This window comes from Pteropus medius, unplaced genomic scaffold, assembly GCF_902729225.1.
Source record: "Pteropus medius unplaced genomic scaffold, Ma_sr-lr_union100, whole genome shotgun sequence".
Taxonomy (NCBI): Eukaryota; Metazoa; Chordata; class Mammalia; order Chiroptera; family Pteropodidae; genus Pteropus; species Pteropus medius.
In genome coordinates, this window is record NW_024344253.1 from 3609493 (window position 1) to 3631968 (window position 22476).

The 22476-nt window shown below is 35.7% G+C and overlaps 1 protein-coding gene across 2 annotated transcripts in view; it reads right to left on the reverse strand.

The window, feature by feature from the left end:
- Positions 1-2574: 2574 nt before the first annotated feature.
- Positions 2575-22476, reverse strand: part of FRRS1 (ferric chelate reductase 1) — a 40836-nt gene continuing 20934 nt past the window's right edge. For both annotated transcript variants that reach the window (XM_039869559.1, XM_039869560.1), the window contains exons 7-16: positions 21471-21569; positions 19973-20120; positions 13603-13716; positions 12166-12278; positions 10519-10605; positions 8418-8515; positions 8107-8165; positions 7118-7261; positions 3498-3559; positions 2575-3420 (exon numbers count right to left, since the gene is read on the reverse strand). In XM_039869559.1, the coding sequence (XP_039725493.1) occupies positions 3328-3420; positions 3498-3559; positions 7118-7261; positions 8107-8165; positions 8418-8515; positions 10519-10605; positions 12166-12278; positions 13603-13716; positions 19973-20120; positions 21471-21569 (1017 nt within the window). In that variant the 3' untranslated portion in view covers positions 2575-3327. The remainder of the gene's footprint in view (positions 3421-3497; positions 3560-7117; positions 7262-8106; positions 8166-8417; positions 8516-10518; positions 10606-12165; positions 12279-13602; positions 13717-19972; positions 20121-21470; positions 21570-22476) is intronic.

Consider the following 22476-nt stretch of genomic DNA (forward strand, 5'->3'; position numbering starts at 1 on the left):
AGTGTTGCTATGAACATCAATTATTTTTGTTTTGTTTAATGGTGGTAAAATACGCATAACACAAAATTTACCATTTTAACTACTTTTAAGTGTACAACTCAGTGCATTAAGTACATTCAGTATTGTGCAAGCATCACTACTATCAATCTCCAGAACCCGCTCAGCAATAAACTCCCCATTCTTCCCTCTCCCTCAGCCCCTGGTAATCACCATTCTACCATCCAGCTCTATGAAGTTGAGTAGTCTAGGTATCTCAAATAAATAAAATCATACAATAGTTGTCCTTGTGTGTCTGGCTATCTCACTGAACATGTCTTCAAGGCGAATATCAAATTTCTTATAAAATTAAAAATACACATTTTATATGCAAAATCTGTTAAAGTTTAACACTGTAATCAAATAGCAACGTCATCAACATGTACAAAGCACCTTACGATTGCCCTATGAACAGGCTTTATAGATGAAGGAATGAGTCTCAGAGAAGATAAGCAACTTGCCTGAGACATGGAGCTTGTAAATCAAACATGCATATTCAGGTCTTCCAATTTCGCTCTTAAACTCCCAGTGTCTTTTTTAATTTACAGGATCAGCTGCCTCCCAGCCCATCAACACTTCATTTAGAAGGATGGTCAAGACAAGAAGAGACCCATGTGGGAGAGAGAGTCAGAGAAGGCTCAAAGGACAAGGATGATCTTGGAGTCAAAACTTGATAAACTAGCTTTTGCCCGGAAGAGAGGAACAGAAAGGGCATTCAGTGACCTGGGTGCAGAGATGAGCCTAGTAGGAGGTGGGCAAGGGAAGAGCAGGATGTGGATAGGGGCAGTGTATGTCCCAAGCAGATTTGAAAAGAGCTTACAAGAAGCCTTTTTTTCATTCCCATCTATAATGAATTATCTTAAACAAAGACCTTTGTTCTGTTTTTCTCCTCTGCTCCATCAGAGCATACAGATAAACAGAATTTCAGCCAAAGGCTACATGTGCCCCTAGAGCTTCCTAGTTGGCATCTGCTGCATTTGTCTTTTCCCACTGCCACACATCCTGGACTGGGGCAGGATGTAGAAAGAATAAATATCACTTAACACACATTAGAGTCAAAATCCTGATAAAAATCAAGCAAGCACTAAAGTGAATTTGATTCATTTATTCAATAACTTATGCCATAAACTACTATGCCCTTGAGATAAATGTGCACGAACCAGAAAATAATAAAAACCAAAAGCCTCAGTTACAAATGCTACCCCAACCATAATTTTTTAGAATTCATTTCATTTTTTTCCAAAAAAAGAACATATTTTTATTTTATAGAAGAATCCATCTGAAAACTTACAATTTTGCTCGTTGTTAGGGGCAACAGTGCTGAAGATATAAAGGCATTCTGTTTAACAACCACTCCTATCGAAAGAAATTTTGTTTTAAGAAAACCACCCAGATTTTTTATTACAAAAACAAAAAAGAAAAATTGAGGAAAAATGAAGAATAGGCATTTTCAATTTGTGGATATCAACCACTCATAAGCAGAAGAATCATAATTTTGTATTATTGGAAAGGTTTGGTCTATTAAGATTAAATAATGAAGACTTCTTCAGACAACTCGATATCAACTGATGATATATCAAAATAGTACCAACAGATGAATCAGTGAAAATGGAAAAAGTTAAAATATCTTAGCCTCAGCCCTGGAAATCCAGCAAGTTCATATATTTAAAAACCAAACACACCGAAGTCCATCCTCTCCTTAAAAGAAATTTTCCTTGTCATATATAGAATATAATTTATCAAGATAAACTGATTAATCTTTAAGCCCCTTGTAATTGAAAACTGGAGGAAAATATCTCAGTATACATTTAATTTTCTATACTGAAAAAAAAAATTTTTTTAAATACGTTCGAAAGGAAAGTTTAGACTAGAACTTATAAAACATGAAAACAGAAAATTCACATATCAACCCTAAGCTACTTAAGATAAACACCAATATAAAAAAGAAAAACAAACTTCCATGTCATATACCCAGTAAAAAATGTAAGATACATGGCCGAGGCTATTATTTACACCAGGTAGAAATTAGGTCGTTGGGCCAAACAGAAACTATAATGTAATCAGACCGAGCACCTAAAGAAATCAAATATGCCTCCCCAAACCTTTTTATTTAAAGAATGTCCAGTTCTGCTTGTTTCCTTTGCCTTAGATTATTCTGTTCATTTGTTACAAGGTCAGAGGAATAAAAAGGGAAATACCAAACAATTGTTACAAATAATCTCGGCACACCCACCCTTATCCCCCAAAAAGGCAGAATTTTTTTAAATAAAGATTGAGAGTTGGTGGATTTTAAGGAAAATAGCATCCCATGATTACCTAAGTACTACTAAAAATGAATCACAGCAAGAGGACACAGAACAAAGCAGTACTTTGGTATTATGGCGCCACCCACTGGCTAGAAGTCCTCATAGCAAATAGGAGATAATAGAATAGGAGGGAAAATAACACCGTTTACTCTGATTCATTAGAGCATGGAGAACAACTAGCAGAACAGAACCACCTATATTATTTTATTACCCCAAGGAAAGAGAATAACTGAGACATGTTCACAAGGGTGAGCTTTATTTTTGAAATGCAAGTTTACAATCTCCAAAGGCTATAGGACTTAAATCTTATTGTCAAAATAATTAACATATAAAATGCCATTTTAGCTTTGTTGATGGCAGTTTTTAAGCAGAAGATGCACACTTTCATTTCATGGAAATTATATAATTCATAATATATTTAAACGTTAACGAAACCTACAATAGAGTCAGCCACATTTCTACTTTTACCAAAGAAGTAACAAAATACATAAAGTAAGAGATATTCCAAAAACTGGACCAAAAACCATAGTTTCTCAAAAAGTTCTAAGAAACGCCATTGTTATAAACCAGTAAAAATGTTTCCTTTAAAGTACCACAACACCTTTATAGCTCAAAATATATTTACTTTAATCTTTTAATCCTAATGACATCCTTTATTTTCCAAATGGCTCTTGTTTATTTTCTTAAATGCTAACATTCTTAAAAATCTCAGCGTAGACATAACAGAGTCACTTCTCTTCCAGGAAGTACTACCCTCTCCATAAGACTCAGAATTGCACATAAAGGTTTGACATCACGTTATAGTCCATAGGACCCTGTTGAATATTGCTCTCTTAAGACCACACTTCATAATTCCTCTAGGGACATGACCTGGTCTTCCAAATTGGAATTCATGAATATGAATTCATGCAGTCAGTGCAGCTTCAAGTTTCTTTGCCTTGATGATAATTATTACCTGGTCTGTAACAGCAAGGTTTTTGCTTGCTCATAGATGGTTGATATTGGATAAGAACATGATGAGAAAAGTCACATTCCCACAGACGTAAATTGCTAACACTGCCTTTTTAAAAGCATAACCCTGAAAGAAAAATTGACATATGAAAGAAACTACTGTCATTAAGGTTTTTGTCAATTAATAAAAAAAGAAGGACTTACTTCTGCTTCAGCTACAGTAAATGACTGAAGTATCTGAATTCTAGCATCATCCAATATTTCAACTGTCAAAAACAAAAACATAAGTTCATAAGGCCAGTGGATACACAAGTAAACTAATTCTCAAAAAAAGAAAAAGAAAAAAGCTCTGATTTGTAGCATTTGCTGATTTCCGGGGTTTTTTTCTCCCATTTCAAGCTACCAAATATTGCAAACTTCCTGAGTATTTAAGCCTCTCATAAATTGGGACAAGCTGGCTATAGCATACATTTGTCAAGGGACTTAAAATACGCTCTCTTTTTCTAGTCAATAAACACCATATCAAAGTCCTAACAATCCAAGTTTTAAGTAGATATGTATTTTAAATAGCCAGCTACAATTAGGTGGCCATCAAAAGCTTCACATATGTATTTCTATCAAGAATCAAAAATGGCAGGACAGGGGGGAGGATCTAAAAATGACATAGATGATAGAGGCTTTGTTCACCCCTCTTACAACCACATCAAAGTTGGGATGGAAACACAGAGCAAACAGCAAGCAAAATCACCTGGGATCTAGATGAACAAAAGCACTGCAACTAGGGAGAGAAATAAGAAATCACCTTGCAACAGTTGGAGGTAGGAAGGGACGAAGACACAAGGCTGCCCAGTCTGAGCGGCTGAGTGGGACAGAGGCTGCTGCAGTGGCAGCCAGTGGGTGCAGACGCCCCTTAAAGGGCTGCTTGGGAGGCACCAGGGACTTACAGTGGTCACTGAGTTGATGGAGTGAAGGCTGAAGGCAACGTTCTCTCCGGGGCAGAAGGGCTGGCAGTACCCATTGTTCCTCCCCACTCCCAGTATGGGGACACAGTGCAGCCATAGCTAGCAGAGACATTATCAAACTGGATAACAGAGGTCGCTCTGCCCAGAGGATTCCCTGAAACTCTGCCTCCCTCAAATCATGGCCACTCCCAGGCCACATCCAGTTGTATTTTCAGTGAGTTGGGTGCTCCTTACTGAGCCAATCCCAAGACCCACTCTGGTGGCAGCTGGCCTCAGTTTCTGGTGTGGCCTTTTGAAGCAACTATAAGCACAACATCTGTGGATTGCTTGCTGGATCTTAACAGGTGGCCCCAGAGGGATACAAGCCATGCCTATACTCAGCCTGCAGTTGAACCCCCCTCTGGACTGTGCCACTGGACACCTACTACACAAAGCCATGCTAATAAGACCAAGAGACTTAGGAGCTTTGCTTAGTACATAGAAACAGACACATAAGACAGCCAAAATGAGAGGACAAAGAAGCAGAAACCATATGAGAGAACAGAACAGAGATCCAGGAATAATGAAGTCAAGCAATCTAACAGATGCAGAGTTTAAAACATCTATATAACCAGTGTTTTAAACTCTGCATCTGTTAGATTGCTTGACTTCATTATGGGAAGTGTAGATGAACTCAGTGAGAACTTTAAAGAACAGATAAAAAACATAAAGATGGAAGTGGAAATTATAAAAGGGAACTAGTCAGAAATGAAGAACACATTATCTGAGATGAAGAGGACATTAGAGAGAATCAACAGAGTGGATGAAGAAGAGGATCGAACCGCTAATATAGAGGATGGGGAAGCCAAGGACACTCAATCAGAATGGCAAGAAAAAAGAAGCCGAGACTATAATGATATTTTAAGGAGCATATGGGACAAAATTAAATGTAAAAACATCCATGTCATAGGGTTACCTGAAGGAAAACAAGAAGTTGAAGAGCTATTTGAAGAAATAATAATGGAAAACTTCCCTAACCTGGTGAAGGAAATAGACTAACAACCCCAGGAAGCTCAGAGAGTCTAAAAAAGATGAACCCAAAGAGGCCCACACCAAGACACATCATAATTTAAAGGCCAAGGGTTAAACAACGAGAGAATCTTAAAAGCAGCAAGAGAAAAGTAATTAGTTACCTACAAGAGAGCTCCCATAAGACTAGCAGCTGATTCTCAAAAAAAAATTTGCAGGACAGAAGGGCTTGGCACAAAATATTCAAAGTGATGAAAACCCAGGATCTACAACCAAGAATACTTTATCCAGCAAAGCTATATTTTAGTGTCAAAGAGCAGATAAAGAGCTTCCCAGACAAAAATAAGCTAAAGGAATTTATCATCACTAAGCCAGTATTACAGGAAATGTTGGAGAGACTTCTTTAGGAAGAAAAGCATGTATCAAAAACAGGAATAAAGAATGGTAATAACTAAATTCCTATCACCAAGTACCTCAAATGGAAAAAAATTAAGTGCTCCAACCAACAGATAGAGTGGCTGAATGGATAAGAAAATATATGTTACCTATAAAAGACTCACTTCAGATTAAAAGACACAGACTAAAAGGAAGAGGATGGAAAAAGATATTGCCTTGACAGACCTACAGGGTATTGCACTGAATGAAATGAGTCGCATAGAGAAAGACAAATATCACGATTTCATGTACATGTGGAATCTAAAGAACCAAACAACAACAACAACAAAATGGAAACAAACTCATAGATACAGAGAATATTTTGAGGGCTGCTAGTCGGGAGGGAGGTTGGAGGTGAAGACAAAAAAGGGCAAAGGGATTAATAAGTACAAATGGATAGTTACAGAATAGACATGGAGATATAACGGGTAGCATAAGGAAAATAGTTAAGAACATTGTAATAAATATGTAAGGGGAAGAGGAATACTAGATTTAGTGGGGTGATCACTTTGTGAGTTATATAGATCTCTAATCACTATGCCGTACAACTGAAACTAATATATTATTGTATGCTAACTAAAATTGAAAAAAAAAACTCATTGAATTATACGATGTAAATACGAGCAACTGACTGTCTCTTATATTTCAGTAAAGCCAGGGGGGAAATGGCAGGACAGATATTTACTACTCAGCTCCTAAAAGCCTCGCAAGCTCCCGAATTCACAGCATATACACTAGACAAGAGCTTTTGTTTTAGAAGACCACTTTTATTTATCATTTGGTGAGGAGGGCTGAAAACTAGATAGAACACAAAGGACACGTGGCCCAGAATCCAAGCCAGTTTAAAATGTTACCCATACTCTACTATTTTCTCTACCTCTAACAGCTATAGGTATAGTGCCCTGCCAGGAAATATGACCAAAATGAATCTTGCCACTGGAGAGCTCAGGCACAGTAAGTCCTTCCTATCTAGCTTGCTAATTAACTAGTTATATCTGACGTATATGGCAGCCTAAGTGATAGTACACAGTAATTTTGTCAAATAGGTATAATTTGTCTGTAGCTCTGCCCTGTGTTGACTTTGGGCATCTCCTCCTCCTCTATATCAGGGTTCTCTCAGCTCCAGGCATTCAGGATTCTCTGTGAACACTGGCTCCAAGAGAGACCAGCATGCAAAGTAAAAAGTACTTACAATGAACACTTCTACCCTAAAACCTAAAATCTTTCCCTTATATTTTACTATTTCTAATACTAATGAATATAAAAAAGGGGGGAAAAATGCCACGATTTCTACCACTGACTGAGTAATCACAATAGAAATGTTTAGTGAGCTATCATATAATAGTCAAACATCAGTATTAAGAAACTGATTATATTCCAATAGTTTATATAAAAGTTATTCTACATAACATGGCTTACTTTTGCGAGAGAGTCGGTAAGCATGTATCTCCAGAATAACCTCAGTTCCAACATGCCAGGCTACAAATCCAATCATTGCATAGGTTTTCCATGAGCCAGGAAGATTCAATCCTGGTAAATCAATTCCCAGGAACATTGCTGCCACTATGTTGATAAGAAAAATATATATATTCAAATGCAGTCACCACCAAGAGAGTTAGTTGTGAGTGTGTGTATATGTGTGTGTATTATATCAAGTAAAGCATATGAAAAGAGTTTATCAGATGAATTTGATTAATATTTTAGACCAAATAGTTAGCCTTTTTTTCCCCCTAGTCTTATTATTAGACTAGAAAGGACAAGACGGGAAATTATAATTATGATCTACCGATTGTTAAAAAAGAGGCATCCAAACTATCCAAAAGTTATAAGTCTGCAATGTAGAAAGGGAGAAGAGTGTGGAGTCAATGGTGACTGTACTCCCTTTTCCACAAAGAACCCCACAGACTGTAGAAATGTAAGAAGAGCAGGTGCCAGCTTAGGCTTCTATTATATGAGGCATCCAATATATTGAAAAATCATGCCTGACTTTTGCAAAGCAGCCTTCCCTGGAAGGCACCATCCCCGTAGAAAGCACCTGGAGACAGAGGGCTGGGACCCCCACTCCTCAGCCCACTCAGCACAACTCACAAATGACCCTCAACTTGAGCTACTTAAATAGTTGGCTGCCAGCACAGTTCCTTCTACTTGCAAAAACAAATGCTAAAAAAAAAGTCTTAAAATGAGAATTTTAAAGTCATTTTAAAAACTTTATGCTTAAAACTGAAATAATGTCTTAAGTAGTTACCTCTAGAAATTACTTTCTGGATTTCAATGTTTAAGGCTGATTTCTCCTCAATAACCAATTACTCCAATTACTAATACATCTAAAAATCATTTAAGCCAAATTACAACTTGCAATATGAGCAACCAGCAACTATATATGAATAAGTGGCAACACAATTACTTACCTGCTATTATTCTAGCAGCTGTTCCCAGACCCCAATGAGTCCAGTTAAACAATTCCCTTCTGCCAAAATAAAGGAGCAGTCAGTATTCTTCAAAGTGATGGAACTACAATTAATTCCCAAGAGAATAAAAAACACACAATTTCCCTATTACCTAGGAATTATATATCTGAAATACATTTTAAAGCCTTTTAAGTAAATAGAATTTATCACTGAATTTTATAAAACACAAAATGTTTCAACTTGAAAGGGGACTACTTCGCCAATTAATGATATCCACATTAACAACACTTATTTATAAAAGCTGTAAGTACCTTTGGTGATACAATGGTGGCCGGAAGGCTGCCAGCAGAGGCTGAAGAACTGCTAAAATCATCACTATACAACCAAGGTATGGGTGACAACCAGCATGCTAAAGAAAGGTACATCATTTTAATGGTCTCAATCTCATCAACTTAAATCTTCAAGGTAAAAATAATACACACACATATATATATATATTCTTAATGTTTTTCTATAGTTTTAAACATTTGATGATGATGGTGATGATGATGATGACAACGACGATGACGACGACAACATGACATGCACCATCCACTGAGCATCTACTTTAAACCAGGTGCATACTCTACACATATCACTATAGCCCACTGTGATGCTTCACAGTTGGTTATGAAGAACCCACTTTAACATGGGGAGGAACTGAGGTTCAGAGACATCAAGGAAGGTGTCCAAGACCACACAGTGTGTAAATGGTTGTGGTGGAATCCATGTACAGAATGCTGCCTCTCTCCCATCAGGATGTTAGATGACCACCGACGCCAGGACAGCCGATTGCAGCCCACCCAGGACTAGTCCATATCCACATGTCAGGAGCGAGCATCCCAATGTACGGTAATTATTTTTTCAGACCTCTGTGTTTCCCTGAGTTCAGCCCAAACTGAAATATTAAATTTTGATATCAAATTCTGACTGGCTCAAAAACCGGATGAATATAATGGAAGTATAGGCTCTGACTTTAGTATATTACTTATTTTTATATTTATTCATTTATTCGTTCATTCAATAAATATTTACTGAGTACCTCCTCTGTATCAGAATCTGTTCTGGGTATTTAAGGTACACTAGTGAACCTACATAGAGCTTAGATACTAGTGTGGAGAGGCAGAAGAAAGAAAAACCATAATAAATAAATTATATGGTACGACATACAGTAAAGAGTGCTGGGGGGAAGAGCAGAGCAGAGCAGGGCTCTCTGAGAAGCTATTATTTGAGCATTGAAGGAGGTGAAGGAGTGGAGGACGTATGACCAAGGCAGAAGGAATCTTTGCAAAGACTATATATAAAGCAGGAGCATGCCTGGCACCAGGCCAGTGTGGAATGACAGGAGCTATAAAGAGAGGAGGAGATCAGTTTAGAGAGTAACGGGGAGCCAAGTCATGGAGGTCGTTAGAAGGACTTTAACTTTGAGTAAAATTGAAAGGCAATAGAGAAACCAATTTGGGGCACACCCAGGAATGATATGATTTACAACTTTTTATATCGCTCTGCCTTCTTGGTGGAAAACAGACTGTGCGTGGGCAAGGGTTGAAGTGGAGAGACCAATTAGGTGCCCACTGCAATAGTCCAAGCAAAAGATGATGGTGGCTCAAACCCACACAGTACTATCAGTGATGGTGAGAGTATTGTATTTTAAATGTAGAGCCAATGGGATTTCCTGATGGCCCTGATATGGGGTGTACAAGAGAGCAGAATTAAGGATAATTCCAAGGCTTTAGCCTTAGTATACCACTGAACTGCCAACAGCTGATATGGGGATGGCGGCAGCTGAAGCAGGACTGGCAGGAAAGATCAAAATTCCATTTGGGACACGTTAATTTTGAGACGTCTTAGACAGGCAAGTTGAGTTCCTGAGTTGAGTGTGAGTCTCGAGCCAGGGGTGAGGTCCAAGCTGGAGGTAAACATTTAAGAATAAGCCTCCATTTCTTCATCTGTCACATGTAGAAGACTTAGCACAGCTGGTCGTATAGGAATGCAACTAATGTTGGCTTAGTGGTAATCACAGTATCCGTCAGAGAAAACCAGCTCTAGTGTTCACGTTCCTTAGATATCACACTTTCAATTTTCACCACTCTCTGGTGAGAAAACTCACTAAACTATATAGAGGATACATAACATTTGATGCAACCTAAAAATACATTTCAATACCAAGTAATCTGCATTGACACATTTACTCCATCTCCTGACTCCCAACCATGTGAAAAACTCATCAGACAATTCAAAAAAAGAAAAAGAAAAAAGAAAGAGGGATACGAGCAAAAATATCTTTTTACCCATGATTTGAGAATAAAACAGCAATCTCTTTTAACATCAAAATGAATTTATATTAAAATATCCTGTTTAAAATATATTTACCCAACTCCAGCCTCCTCTGTAAATGAAAGGCAGAACAAAAGCGATGCAGGTGAGGGCAGAAGTAGTAAGCATGAGCATTCGATGCACCTGCATGGGTGAAATGACAAAGTGAGGAGAGAGTGAACTCAGGAAGAGAAGGGAGTTGGCGTTAGTTACTACGGGACACAGATCATGAGATGAGATTCCCTGGCAGCACGCATTCAACTGACTTCTAATCAAAATCTGTGGTCCGTTAAAACAAAATCTTAGTATACCACTGAACTTTAAAGAAAAATTTAAGCTGCCATTCTCATCATTCAAAAGCATCTGCCAAGATTTCACCAGCACAGAGCAGCAGGACATTATATCTCATATACAGTACAACCACTTGGCAAGTCCATCGTTTCCTTCCAAAGATATTTATTAAGTTCTACCACCAAGTACAGTGCTATACACCACATACAAGGAGACAACAAAGAAACAAAAAATACTGTCCTCTGAGGAGCTTGGGATATAACTAGTAGATAAGAGAAACATGGGAAATGTATAATTCATTGTCCAAATGAGGATATTGAAAGTGAAAATGGGCTCTATTGATTGATTATGCCAGGAAACTGGTGCACACCAAGACTATACCAGAGAAAGTAGGACATACAGTCACCATATACATGGTTTTAAAGGAAATGGAAGATTTTACTTGATAGAGAGAAGACATAAAGAGTTTTCCAGTTGGGAATATCCACATATATGTGTGTGTTTGTAGGGGGAGAAGGTGGTGGAGAGAGAGAGAGAGAGAGAGAGAGAGAGAAAGAGAAGCAAGGCAGATCACAGATAAGACAGATGGACCCTACCAGCCAATAGTGAGAAACAGGTTAGATAAGGTAAATCTTAAAAGCTACAAATTTATTTGACTAACAAGTTTCAAGAATATCCTCTTATAAAGTCATAAATTGTCCCAATAAGCAGTATTTGTCTACAAGCAACATGCACATTCTATTTTAACACATATTCATTGACCTACTACTTATGCAAATATCTATACTCCATGACACATGAAAGATAAGGTTTGTTTTGCTTTGTTTTGAGAGGTACTTACTGACCCTTGTTCATGTTTCTATTAAAAGACTGCCTCCTAATCCCATGCAAAGGGGCAACATGAAAAGAAATACTTCTAGTTTCTCTTCCTGCCCACATAGGAGATAGATGATCCTGACTGGTGAGCTCAGGATAGTCTGACATTCAAACAGAGGACAGATCCCTGCTTGGAATACAGTAAGCACCCACTATTTCTTCTGCTCTCCTGCCTTCCTTGACCCATCTGTATTCGGTGCAGTGGGTGAATGCTCTTCTAGTCTCTCCTTCTGTAACTAGACGTGTAAGTCAAGATCATTTGAGTCCCAAAGTCTGTTACAAAGGTCTTGGCAAATTCTCCAATCCAACCTGATCCTTCAAAAAGCTGTCTCTATTTTGATCTCCACCAAATATTTTGTATCTATTCTCAGTTGGTTAGGGAGCCAACAGGTGAAAAGAAGAAATTATTAGGATTCCAAAACTACGACAACTATAACTTCAAAAAAAAAAAAAGGAAAGAATCACACACTTCATATGTTTCCATGTTGCAATGTTCAAATAATATGGAAATTGCATTCAACTTTTTCTCCCACCTACCTGAAACCAAGCTGATTCACCAAAGAGAGCCTTTGACCAAACAGGTTTGAAGAACCGGGCAATGATTACACCTATGCTAACAGTAGTCATCCATGCGACAAACATTAAGGCACCTACCAGTAAGAAAATACAATGGATAACATCACAAACTAATTTAGCCATTTATAAATGAGCAAGCCAAGTGCTCAGAAAATATAAACAACCAGTGAAATACATTCGACTGATAGAAGTATAGCCTAAAAACACCCTATGTATCATTGCTTTTCCGCCACCACTACTACTTCTAATAGCTAACACTACCATAGCTCCTCCTGTGTGTCAGCACTGTCTCTGAGCACTTTGCATGTATTAATTTAATTGATCTTCACAACAATCCTATGAAGTGGTTACAATCATTACTCTAATTTTGCTAGAGGGGAAACTAAGGCAATAGAGAAATTTAGTAACTCGTTCAAGTTACAAAGTTCAGATTTGAACCCATTCTGGCTTGAGCAACTGTGCTCTCAACCTTCATACTAACACAGCCTGCAGTTATCTCAGAATCTTCTCACATCTCACTCCAAAAAACAATTCAAAGAAAGCATAGGTACATTATTTCTGAATTCAATTACTTTCGACTTTCCAGTTTCTACTAGTAGAAACAAATTAGCAACAATAAAGTTATTTTCAAGCTTAACTAAGATAACATTTATTGAAACTCTACTATAATGGATAACTGAAGAATTTAAAGGAAATATACCAAATAAGGAAAATTCCCCCTTTTATTAATATTTTACATTGATTGTATATACTACATTATTCCTCTACTTTTAAATCCCATATTTTCAACAGTAAGCTGAGCTGCTTTTCAGATGGAATCTACTTCATCCATAGAACCAGAGCACATTAGAGCCCTCTTTTGGGCTACTGCTCTCCCTTTCACCATTTAAGCACATGATACCTAAGTATGGCACTGAGTACTTAGTAAACCCACATACACTCATACATTGATCGGTTCTTCAACAACAAACTGCATCTTTGAAACCCACCTACAGATAAACAATCAAAATCACAAACTGCTCTTTTATTAGCATTTATTTTAATAAATGGCATAATTAAGGCCTCATAAAAGTTAAATTAATTAGTCCAGTGCTACTCAACTCTGGCTACAGTTAGAAACAATGAGGATACTCTTTAAAATGATAATTGTCTTAAAAGCTCCATTGGTGATTTTAATGTACGGCAGGCTTAAATCCACTGAATTATTCCTATTCTCCATTTCTAATAAAAATTAACAGTCATTAAGATAAACACTGCTACCTACAAGTATTAATGTTTAAACATAGAAAATGTATGTACATTTGCTAAACCATGTTCACCACCATTGCCCCAGCCAGCACTGAGTCATCAAGCAAGGTTATTCCACAAAGTAGTAGTACTATTTTACATGTAACTTACCATGAGCCTTCAGAAGGAGTAAAGAACGGGATCCTCCTACATTCTTTGGATGGTCTGTCACATCATGTTTTTCATATGTAATCAAAGGATGCTGGGAATGCTTATAAATTCGACCTGAATTTTAAAAAAAAATGAAGAAGAATTACTTCCTCAGGAGGGAAGGAATGAAAAGACAGTGGCACAGCATGGAAAGAAAAAATTTTTAAGGTAATAAAAAATAAATAAGTATCAACAGAGATGCCATTCATATATATGCCATTCATAAGTATCCAGGCGAAGGCACGTGATATTGGGGAAAAAATAATTTAGCAAACCAAGAGATAAATCAAAATGAGGACTAGAAATGAAGAACTTATGATTGAAAAAAACTGGTGGTATGCAAGAGACCAGTTAAAGAATGCTAAGTCAAAATAATTACTGTAAATATTATCCAAATCCTTGAAAATGTTAAATATAATTCTTGAAAGAGAATAAATGTTTTTTAAAAATCTGGAATCTTAGATTAAACTAATAGAAATTGGGCCTGGGTGAACGGGAAGGGCAGAAGACAAAGGAAAACATTTGATGCTGTTATTTGGTATACAGTCGCTTAAAACTGAGTTTGACTAACAAACCAAAATCCCAAAGAACAGTGATATAAACAAATTGAAAATGTATTATTATATTATTATTGGATAAATTTAAACCTGTGAATGTATTTAATTATTCCAATTAGTTCGTATATGTGAGTATATGTGTGTGTGTTCATTCTGGAATTCTATCCTACAGAAATATTCATATTTTACCCAAAGATATATGTATAAGAATGTTCACAGAAACTTTTTTATGATGGCCAAAACAAGTTTAAACAAGCTAGATATCCATCATTAGGAGAATAAGTAAATAAATTATGGAACATATATTATTTTTAGAATACAATGCAAATATCAAAAAGAATAAAAATAGTTAAGAAATTTAATATGACAGATATGTATGAATCTTTGTCTCAAACAAAAATAAGTATTAGACCACAGGCTACATCCTAACAATTCCCAAAATAAATAATTTTTCAGAATTCAAGTTATATTATCTACCCAAAATACAACAAAACTAATAATTAGGAACAAAAAGCTAGAAAAAAAATGTTCCACCTAGATATTTAGAAAACTATTCTTCTAAGTAACACTTGGATTAAATAAAAACTCAAAACTAAAATCACAAGTCTTCTTAAAAACGAATAACAATGAAGACACTTGCGATACAATCAAGGTACTATTCAGAAGTTTCTGTCGTCTTAAAGTATTTCCTTAAAAAAAAAAAAGGCTTAAATCATTGAAGTAATTCTTTAATTCAAGATGCATTTAAACCAATAAAATATAACGTAGGGAACCAGAAAGGAAGACTGATTTTAAAAAGTAAGAAATTATCAAACTAGTTAAGTCTAAAAATCAGAAAAATCAAGTCTGTAAAAAGCCAATAAGATCAATTGATGGTAAGTCTGACCACAGATAAAAAGAAGTATCGCAAACAAAATTAGAAATAAAATAGCTGCTGATATGGAAGATAGTCTTTAAAGCTATACAAAAATGCTATATAAAACTTTAAGTCAGTTAAAATATTTCAAAATCAAAATGAAATGGATGAATTGTTGGGAAAATTCAGAACTATAAAAATTGATCAAAGTAGCAGCAGCAACTCTGGAGAGTAATAACAATATAATAGAATTTTTTTAATTAGTCAAATATTTCCATCCCTAAAGGTTCAGACTGTTATGCGGTTGAGTTCTATCACACTGTTAAAAAATATTTTTAACTTAAAATTTTATTTATTTAAATTCTTCTAGAGTTCATTCTATAGATTAGCATAACCCCGAAGCTAAAACTAGGCAGGCATGCACATGCACACAAACACACACAATCCCACAACCACAGATCAAAATCATTTATGATTATAAATGCAAAAACTTAAATAAAATATTAGTGACTCAAATAAGCTGTGTATTAAAAGAATAGCAAAACATGACCAACGATGGTTTTAGTCCAGGAAAGTGAGGATTATTCATCTTTCAAAAATCTATAAAAGTAATGATAAAATATCATCTCAATATCTTCTTGAAAGACATTAGATGAAATTCAGCACACACTCATCACATAGACTCTTTGTAAAGTTAGGAATAGAAGACAGACTCAGAATAAAAGCTAGACTCAGAAAAATACAAGAGACATGACACAACACTGAATATCAGAAGCACTCTCATCAAAATCAAGAACATGACAAGAATGTTTGCCATATCAACACAGCCATTCTCATTTTTCTCAGAGAAGTAAACAATGCAATGAGACAAGAAAGAAAATGAGAGCTATTGCACAAGATTCGATGTTTATCTAGATAATCCAAGACAATCAACTGGAAAACTAGGTGGCTAAATTCAAGTTAAACATTCAAAAATCGATAACTTTCCTATACACCAACAAGTTTTTAAAAATCTAAGAAAAATAATCCCATTCACAATAGCTTGTTTTAGAAATTTATAAAACACATAAGGAACAAAGTAATAAAAAATGTATAAGGCTTACAAGAGATATGAAGAAAACCACAGGATCTGAGTAAATGGAATACCCTAATATATTCCCAGATAGTAAAACTCACATTTGCAAAGATGTCGATTATGCCCCAGATTAACCTAAAATTTCATTGCAATTTCTATCATAATCCCAATAGGATTTTTAATGGAATTTGACAAATCATTTCTAAAGTTCATCTAGAACAGATATACAACGAAGAGGCAAGAATTCTGGAAAAAGAAGGCCTGGAGGAAAATCATGTTATATCAAAATTCACAATAAATTATGAAGCTATAGTCATTTCAAACAGTGTAGTAATAGACAAATAGACTGATGAAAGAATTAATTAGAAGTAGTTTGATTTAGTGATAGATTTTTAGTATGATAGAGAAGCTTTTGAAGCAGTGGAAATAAAATGGTGTTGGGACATCTGGGTATTCATTTGGCAAATATTATTTTATCATGGCTTGTTATAACAGAGATCAGAAATAAAGTAGAAAATGAGAAGAGTTACATGTAATGAATACCTAGAATAAAGAGTGTAAAGAAGAAACACTATCAGGAGCTACAAAAAGAAAATAATAAAGAAAACTATTGAAAATAACAGGAAAGTCACTGAAGAATCTAAAAATACTGCATTAGTAGAATGGTAGCGATGAATGGAAACCAGACCATAATCCCAACGGCCTGAGAGTTAAGCTGGGAGACAATGTTTTTAAACTCTGATTCACTGCAGAGCCATGGACTAAGCATGAACTTAACCTTCATTAAGGCAGAAGTCCATTATAATGTTACAGTTTCACTGTATGGCTTCATTATAATTTTAAAGTTCTGCTCTAAGGGAGGTTGAGTCCGTGTTTAGCACAAAGCTCTACAGTATTATGTGACCTATGGTATTCTTAAATTGTTAAAATCACAGGTCATGTGATAAAAGGGTCTCTACTTCGTTAATTATTTAAATTGGTAGATTTCCTAATTGTGAATTATTTATTCACCCAAATGAGTTCTATATTTCGGCTCAAACACTCAGCATTTCACATGACTGCTTATCTCGCTGTAGGACGATGTCGACATTCTTGGAGGGAGCGGGGGGAAAGGGACAGCAGTTAAAATGTTTTAAATGTATTTTACTGAAACTGGGTATATTTTACATTTAAATGGGTTACGGAAATCATATGATTGCTTCGAAAAATGGTTTAAACCTCACAAAGTCTTACTGCTTTTAAGCAGAATGTAACTTACAAATGGTCCACATACATATATCACAGAAGAGACAATGACTTATGTGATAAGTGTGCTTTGTTTCCCAATCCAGGGTTGCTGAAAAGTGAATTCTCTGGAGCAGTACTGTCTAGTTTTGGGGGGCTTTTTTTGAAGTTTTGCTTTGTTTTGCCTTTTTCTTTGTACCACACCAGTTTTTAAAAAATGAGTCTGTGCCCTGACATATGTATATTTTTGTTAATACATTATAAATATTGTAAAATATACTAAAATTGAAATTTTTTAATGAGATAAAATAAATGTAACTAGAAAGTTCTAGTATTGTTCCCTGAATCCCTTGGACTACCTTACAACATGTACACCTTAGTTGGGAGAACCCTGACTGAGAACAGTAAGTTATCAACCCACAGCATGCAGAACAGTCACCTGGGATGCTTGTTACAAATGCAGGCTCCAGGCACCAACAGAGACGCAGTGGGTCTAGGATGGAGTTCAGGAATCAGCATTTTGACAGTCATTCCAATTGGTTCTGAAGCAGGTTGTTCGAGCCCCACACTTTGAGAAACACCAGAAAAGACAAGGTAGAGATTCTCCCTGCCAGACCATCAGGACAGCAACTCCAGCAGGAGAGGGAGATTAAACATGCTCTATTCTTTATACATATTATCCATGAACTAGGTTATTCTGAGGGAATATTAGAACTATAACTTAAAACATTGTTTCTATCAAAAAATATGTTCCAATTTCTACAATGTTGACTAAGAAGAAATTTTGGGCACTGCTGTACACCATACACACACACACACACACACACACACACACAACCAATTATAGAACAGAAGTCATTCATTTAAATAAAATCATTTTTCTTTTAAAGTATAATACTTTGAAAGTATAAAAGCAAACTGTGAAAATCCATAGCAATTTAAGAAATCGATTTGTCAGTCATTGACGAAGCACCTATAACATGCGGGGAACCCAGAAAGCAGCTTGGTGTGGGGGAAAGGGTGTGACTTTTCTAATTAGAACAGACCTGGGTTTATTTCCTGACTCTGCCATTCATTTGATTTTGAACAATTTATTAGCATTTCCAGGTTCCAGCTTCCTTATCTCTAAAGTGGGCAATATAAGATCTATTTACAAAGCCTCTCTGTGAAATAAATGAGACATATGTAATGTCTAATAAGTAATAATAACAATAACACAATTATCTGCACTTTAGTGGTATCCATTTAAAAACACAAATATTTGACCTTTTCTTTATTAAAAATTAATTTCCTATATTTTCCATGTTTGAAAGTATTGAATACTTAGGATCTGAGGTCAAAGAGTTTGGGTTCAAATTCCAACTCTACCATTTATTTTTCTGGGCAAATTACTTAACCTTTCTAAGTTTCCTCACAGATAAAATAAGGATAATAATAGTATCTACCTAGTGTAGTTTTTATGAAGATTAAAAATGAAAACTTAACTATGGTGCTTAGTGATAGGCATTCACTAAGTACTAATATTTATTCATTATTATCATTTAAATAAGAAATGATGTTCAAGTAACATTTGCAAGTAAGAATATATAATTTGACTAAGACAACTATACATATCACCTACAACGAAATCTACAAATGTTTCTAAATTTTCACTGAGTAGATATTTTATCCTGCTTCAAAACCTTTTGTGTCTCCACTTTACCTACAGCATAAAATCTAAACCACGTGGTAGAATATTCGAGGCCTCTCACAATTTTGCCTGTGCCGCATTTCTGTTCTTCCAGACCCTAGCTCTCTATATGCCCAGCTTCTCACCACTTTCAAAGTCGGCTATGTGCTCAAAGTTTGAGAGCAATAATATCTCCTGAGAGATAAGCACTAAATACTACCTTGGCATTTCCTGCAGTTCTTCAAAACATCATTAGCCGAGACCTTAAACAAAAGCTAATTATTCTCACTGATATGTTGCAGTATCCACCAGGGTAGCCTAAACCAAACATTTGAATGCATAAAACCACCTTAGGCTGCAGTTGGCATCAGAGTCACTTAGGAATATGCGGGTCAGGAAACACAGCACACCCACAGGACGCAGTGAGGTACTCTCCCTTGATGGGAGGTCCTGTAGCAGCTTACTCAGTTACCCAGCAGTTATTCTCTTTCCCTCCTCCTGGGGAAAGCTCAGATCCAAGGAGATGAGATGCATATTGGACAGATTATCCCACAAGAGCCAATATCTCTTGCAACAATCTTTAATGTCCCTGCAAGGGATCTGCCAATGTCACTACACTCAGGGAATCCCAAAGATATGGCTTACCAAGCATGTATAGTTCTTCCTGGTCCAAATGCTGTTTACTAACCAAGAATCACTTTTACCATAAGCATGTTGCCTTATAACATAGTTGACACTACCTTTATCTAGTTTCCAGGGAAACAAAGCTAGAAGGTCAATTAAGGTGAAATTGTCAGGCAAAAATGGAAATAGGTTTTGATAACTCTTTACCCACAAATGTATATCTTAAAAATGAGCAATTACAGTAGTGCCTCTAAAACAGAGCAGAAAAGCAAAGAAGAGAACAAAAAAACTTGAAAAGACAGCTTTTATCAATATATAGTACTTACCATCATCAGCTGCACCATCTGCTAGAAATATGTAGTAGCTTGTGTTTAGATCAAATCTATTCTTATCTCCAGGAAGGGTAATGTTTCTTCTGAAAGAACACTGCATAACACCATCCTCCAACCTCCAAGCCATATCCTCAAGAGTATCCTACAAACACACACAATGGGTCTTTGCAGCATTATCCAAAGATTTGCTAAAAATAAGAAATGATCAAAATCCTGACCTGTTCAATTTCCTCTCTCTAAGGTCCTCTGTGCATGTTTTGCCTGCAGTGTCATTGTTTTTCCACTTCCTCTTTGAAGAGTACAAGAAATATTTTCTCTCAGTTTGTCCTTTACCCACTTGGCAAAAATATTATTTTTACTTTGAGTCAAAACCCCACAATTCCTCTAACCAGTTTAGAAACGTTGGCAGATGTACTAACTTCATCTAGCTACTAACACACAATCAATCAAAACCACTGAAGAAACAATTAGCAAGTAAGAACCTAGTGGTCAAAATGCAACAAGCAACTTGGGAAAAGTCCCAACCTGTGAGAGTCAACCCCATAGGAGAGCTATGCAGAGAACATAACATATCAGTAGGCCTCACTCAGAGCTCATTTGCTTATCAATTGCTCTGTGAGAAAGATACTTCTCTACCAGAAATAGGCCACCTTTGGCACAGATGCCAACAAAGGGCATTTAAGACAGCTGCCCAAGGTACTGAACCAGTTTCTATCACATGTGCTACTCTTTCTCATTAGTCAAGAAATTCCTTGTGTCACTAACATAAGCCTCTTCTTAAATTCTGTCTGTAAGCTTCTGAAAGGGGGTTGATGCTTTGACCATCTTAACAAACCATAAAACATTTATTTATTTATTTATTTGTTCCTTTGTTTGTTTGTTTGTTTTTCAGTTAGTGTTGATGTACACTATTATTATATATTAGTTTCAGGTTTACGGCATAGTGGTTAGACATTTATATAATTCACAAAGTGATCCTCCCGATTACTCTAGCATAAAATACTTTTTGTAAGATGCAACAAAAAGAATTTAAATGATGCAAACAGGAATTCATCTTTTCCTACAAGAGAAACTTATCTTGTGCTTTCTAAAACACAGAAAAGAGGAATTGTTAGTCAAAGGGCACAGAGCTGCAGTTATGTAGGACGAATAAGTCTAGAGGTCTAATGCACAGCGTGATGACTATGGCTAATAATATGGTATTGAATACTGGAAATTTGCTGAAAGTATATTTCTCATGTGCTCTCACCACACACAAAAAAATAATAACTATGTAAGGAGATAGATACATTAATTAGCTTGACGGTAGCAATCATTTCACCACATATATATATCTATATATATATATCAAAACATCATATTACACACTTTAAATCTATATAATTTAATTAAGTGTATATATATATGTTATGGCAGCCCAGCCTTGCCACTGTCGACCACATAAACAGAAGTGGATGGGCCACGGAGAGGTGCCCAAGCTTTTCACACCTACCTTAGAGTTCATCACGGGGTGACTTCGCCCCGTCAAGTAAGAAGGTTGTATGTGCACAGTCTGATCTTCATGAATACACACGTAAGCATCATCATCACCCTGAAAAACAATTGCAAGTGAGAAAAGTTCAGAGGAATTTCAACATTTTATTTTTTTTTAATCCCTAATAAAATCAAATAGCATCTGAGGCTTTTAAAACATAATGTACTGACAATCTTAAATGATCCTAAAAATTCTAGAGAATAGCCAATTTATTAATAAACTTGATAGTCCTCCAGTTTATTAATAAAAATAATCGTTATAATATGAAATATAATTGCAATGTGGAAAAAAACAGATTAAAATGAAAATATAAGATGCATAAATGCCCATAAATCCATCGCCAATAGAATACCATTTTAATGTTTTCATATGTAATCATCCAAATCTATTTTTATTTCTACCTATTTTTTTCTCCTCAAATGAGAAAATATATAGTTTCGTTACCTTTTTCACTTAACATGAACATTGTTCTGGATATTTATTTGTAAATAAATATCTATGTCTTATAAATTTTCATGACTGTAATGCACTGCATTACAATGGAGTTTAGGGGAGTAACTTTTGAGATGGAAGACATTATAATCAGATATTGCTAATATCGTACACGTTCCATAAATTTACTATTATATATTGAGACCAAAATGTCTGAGCTCAAAAAGGCATTCTTTGTCAGTCTAATTCTTATCGATCCCTCAGTCTCTAATATTCCTTAGCTCTAAAAGTTAGATCTAATAAAAGTGACTATCATTAGGGACCTATTGCACAGCATGGTGACTATAGGTAACAATAGTGTATTATATACTCAAAAGGTGCTAAAAGAGAAAATCTCAAATGTTCTTACCACAAAAAAAAAAATAGTAATTACGTGAGGTGATTACTAACCTTCTTGCGGGAGTTAATTTGCAATACATACATATATCAAATCATCACATTGTATATCTTAAACTTACACAATGTCATATGT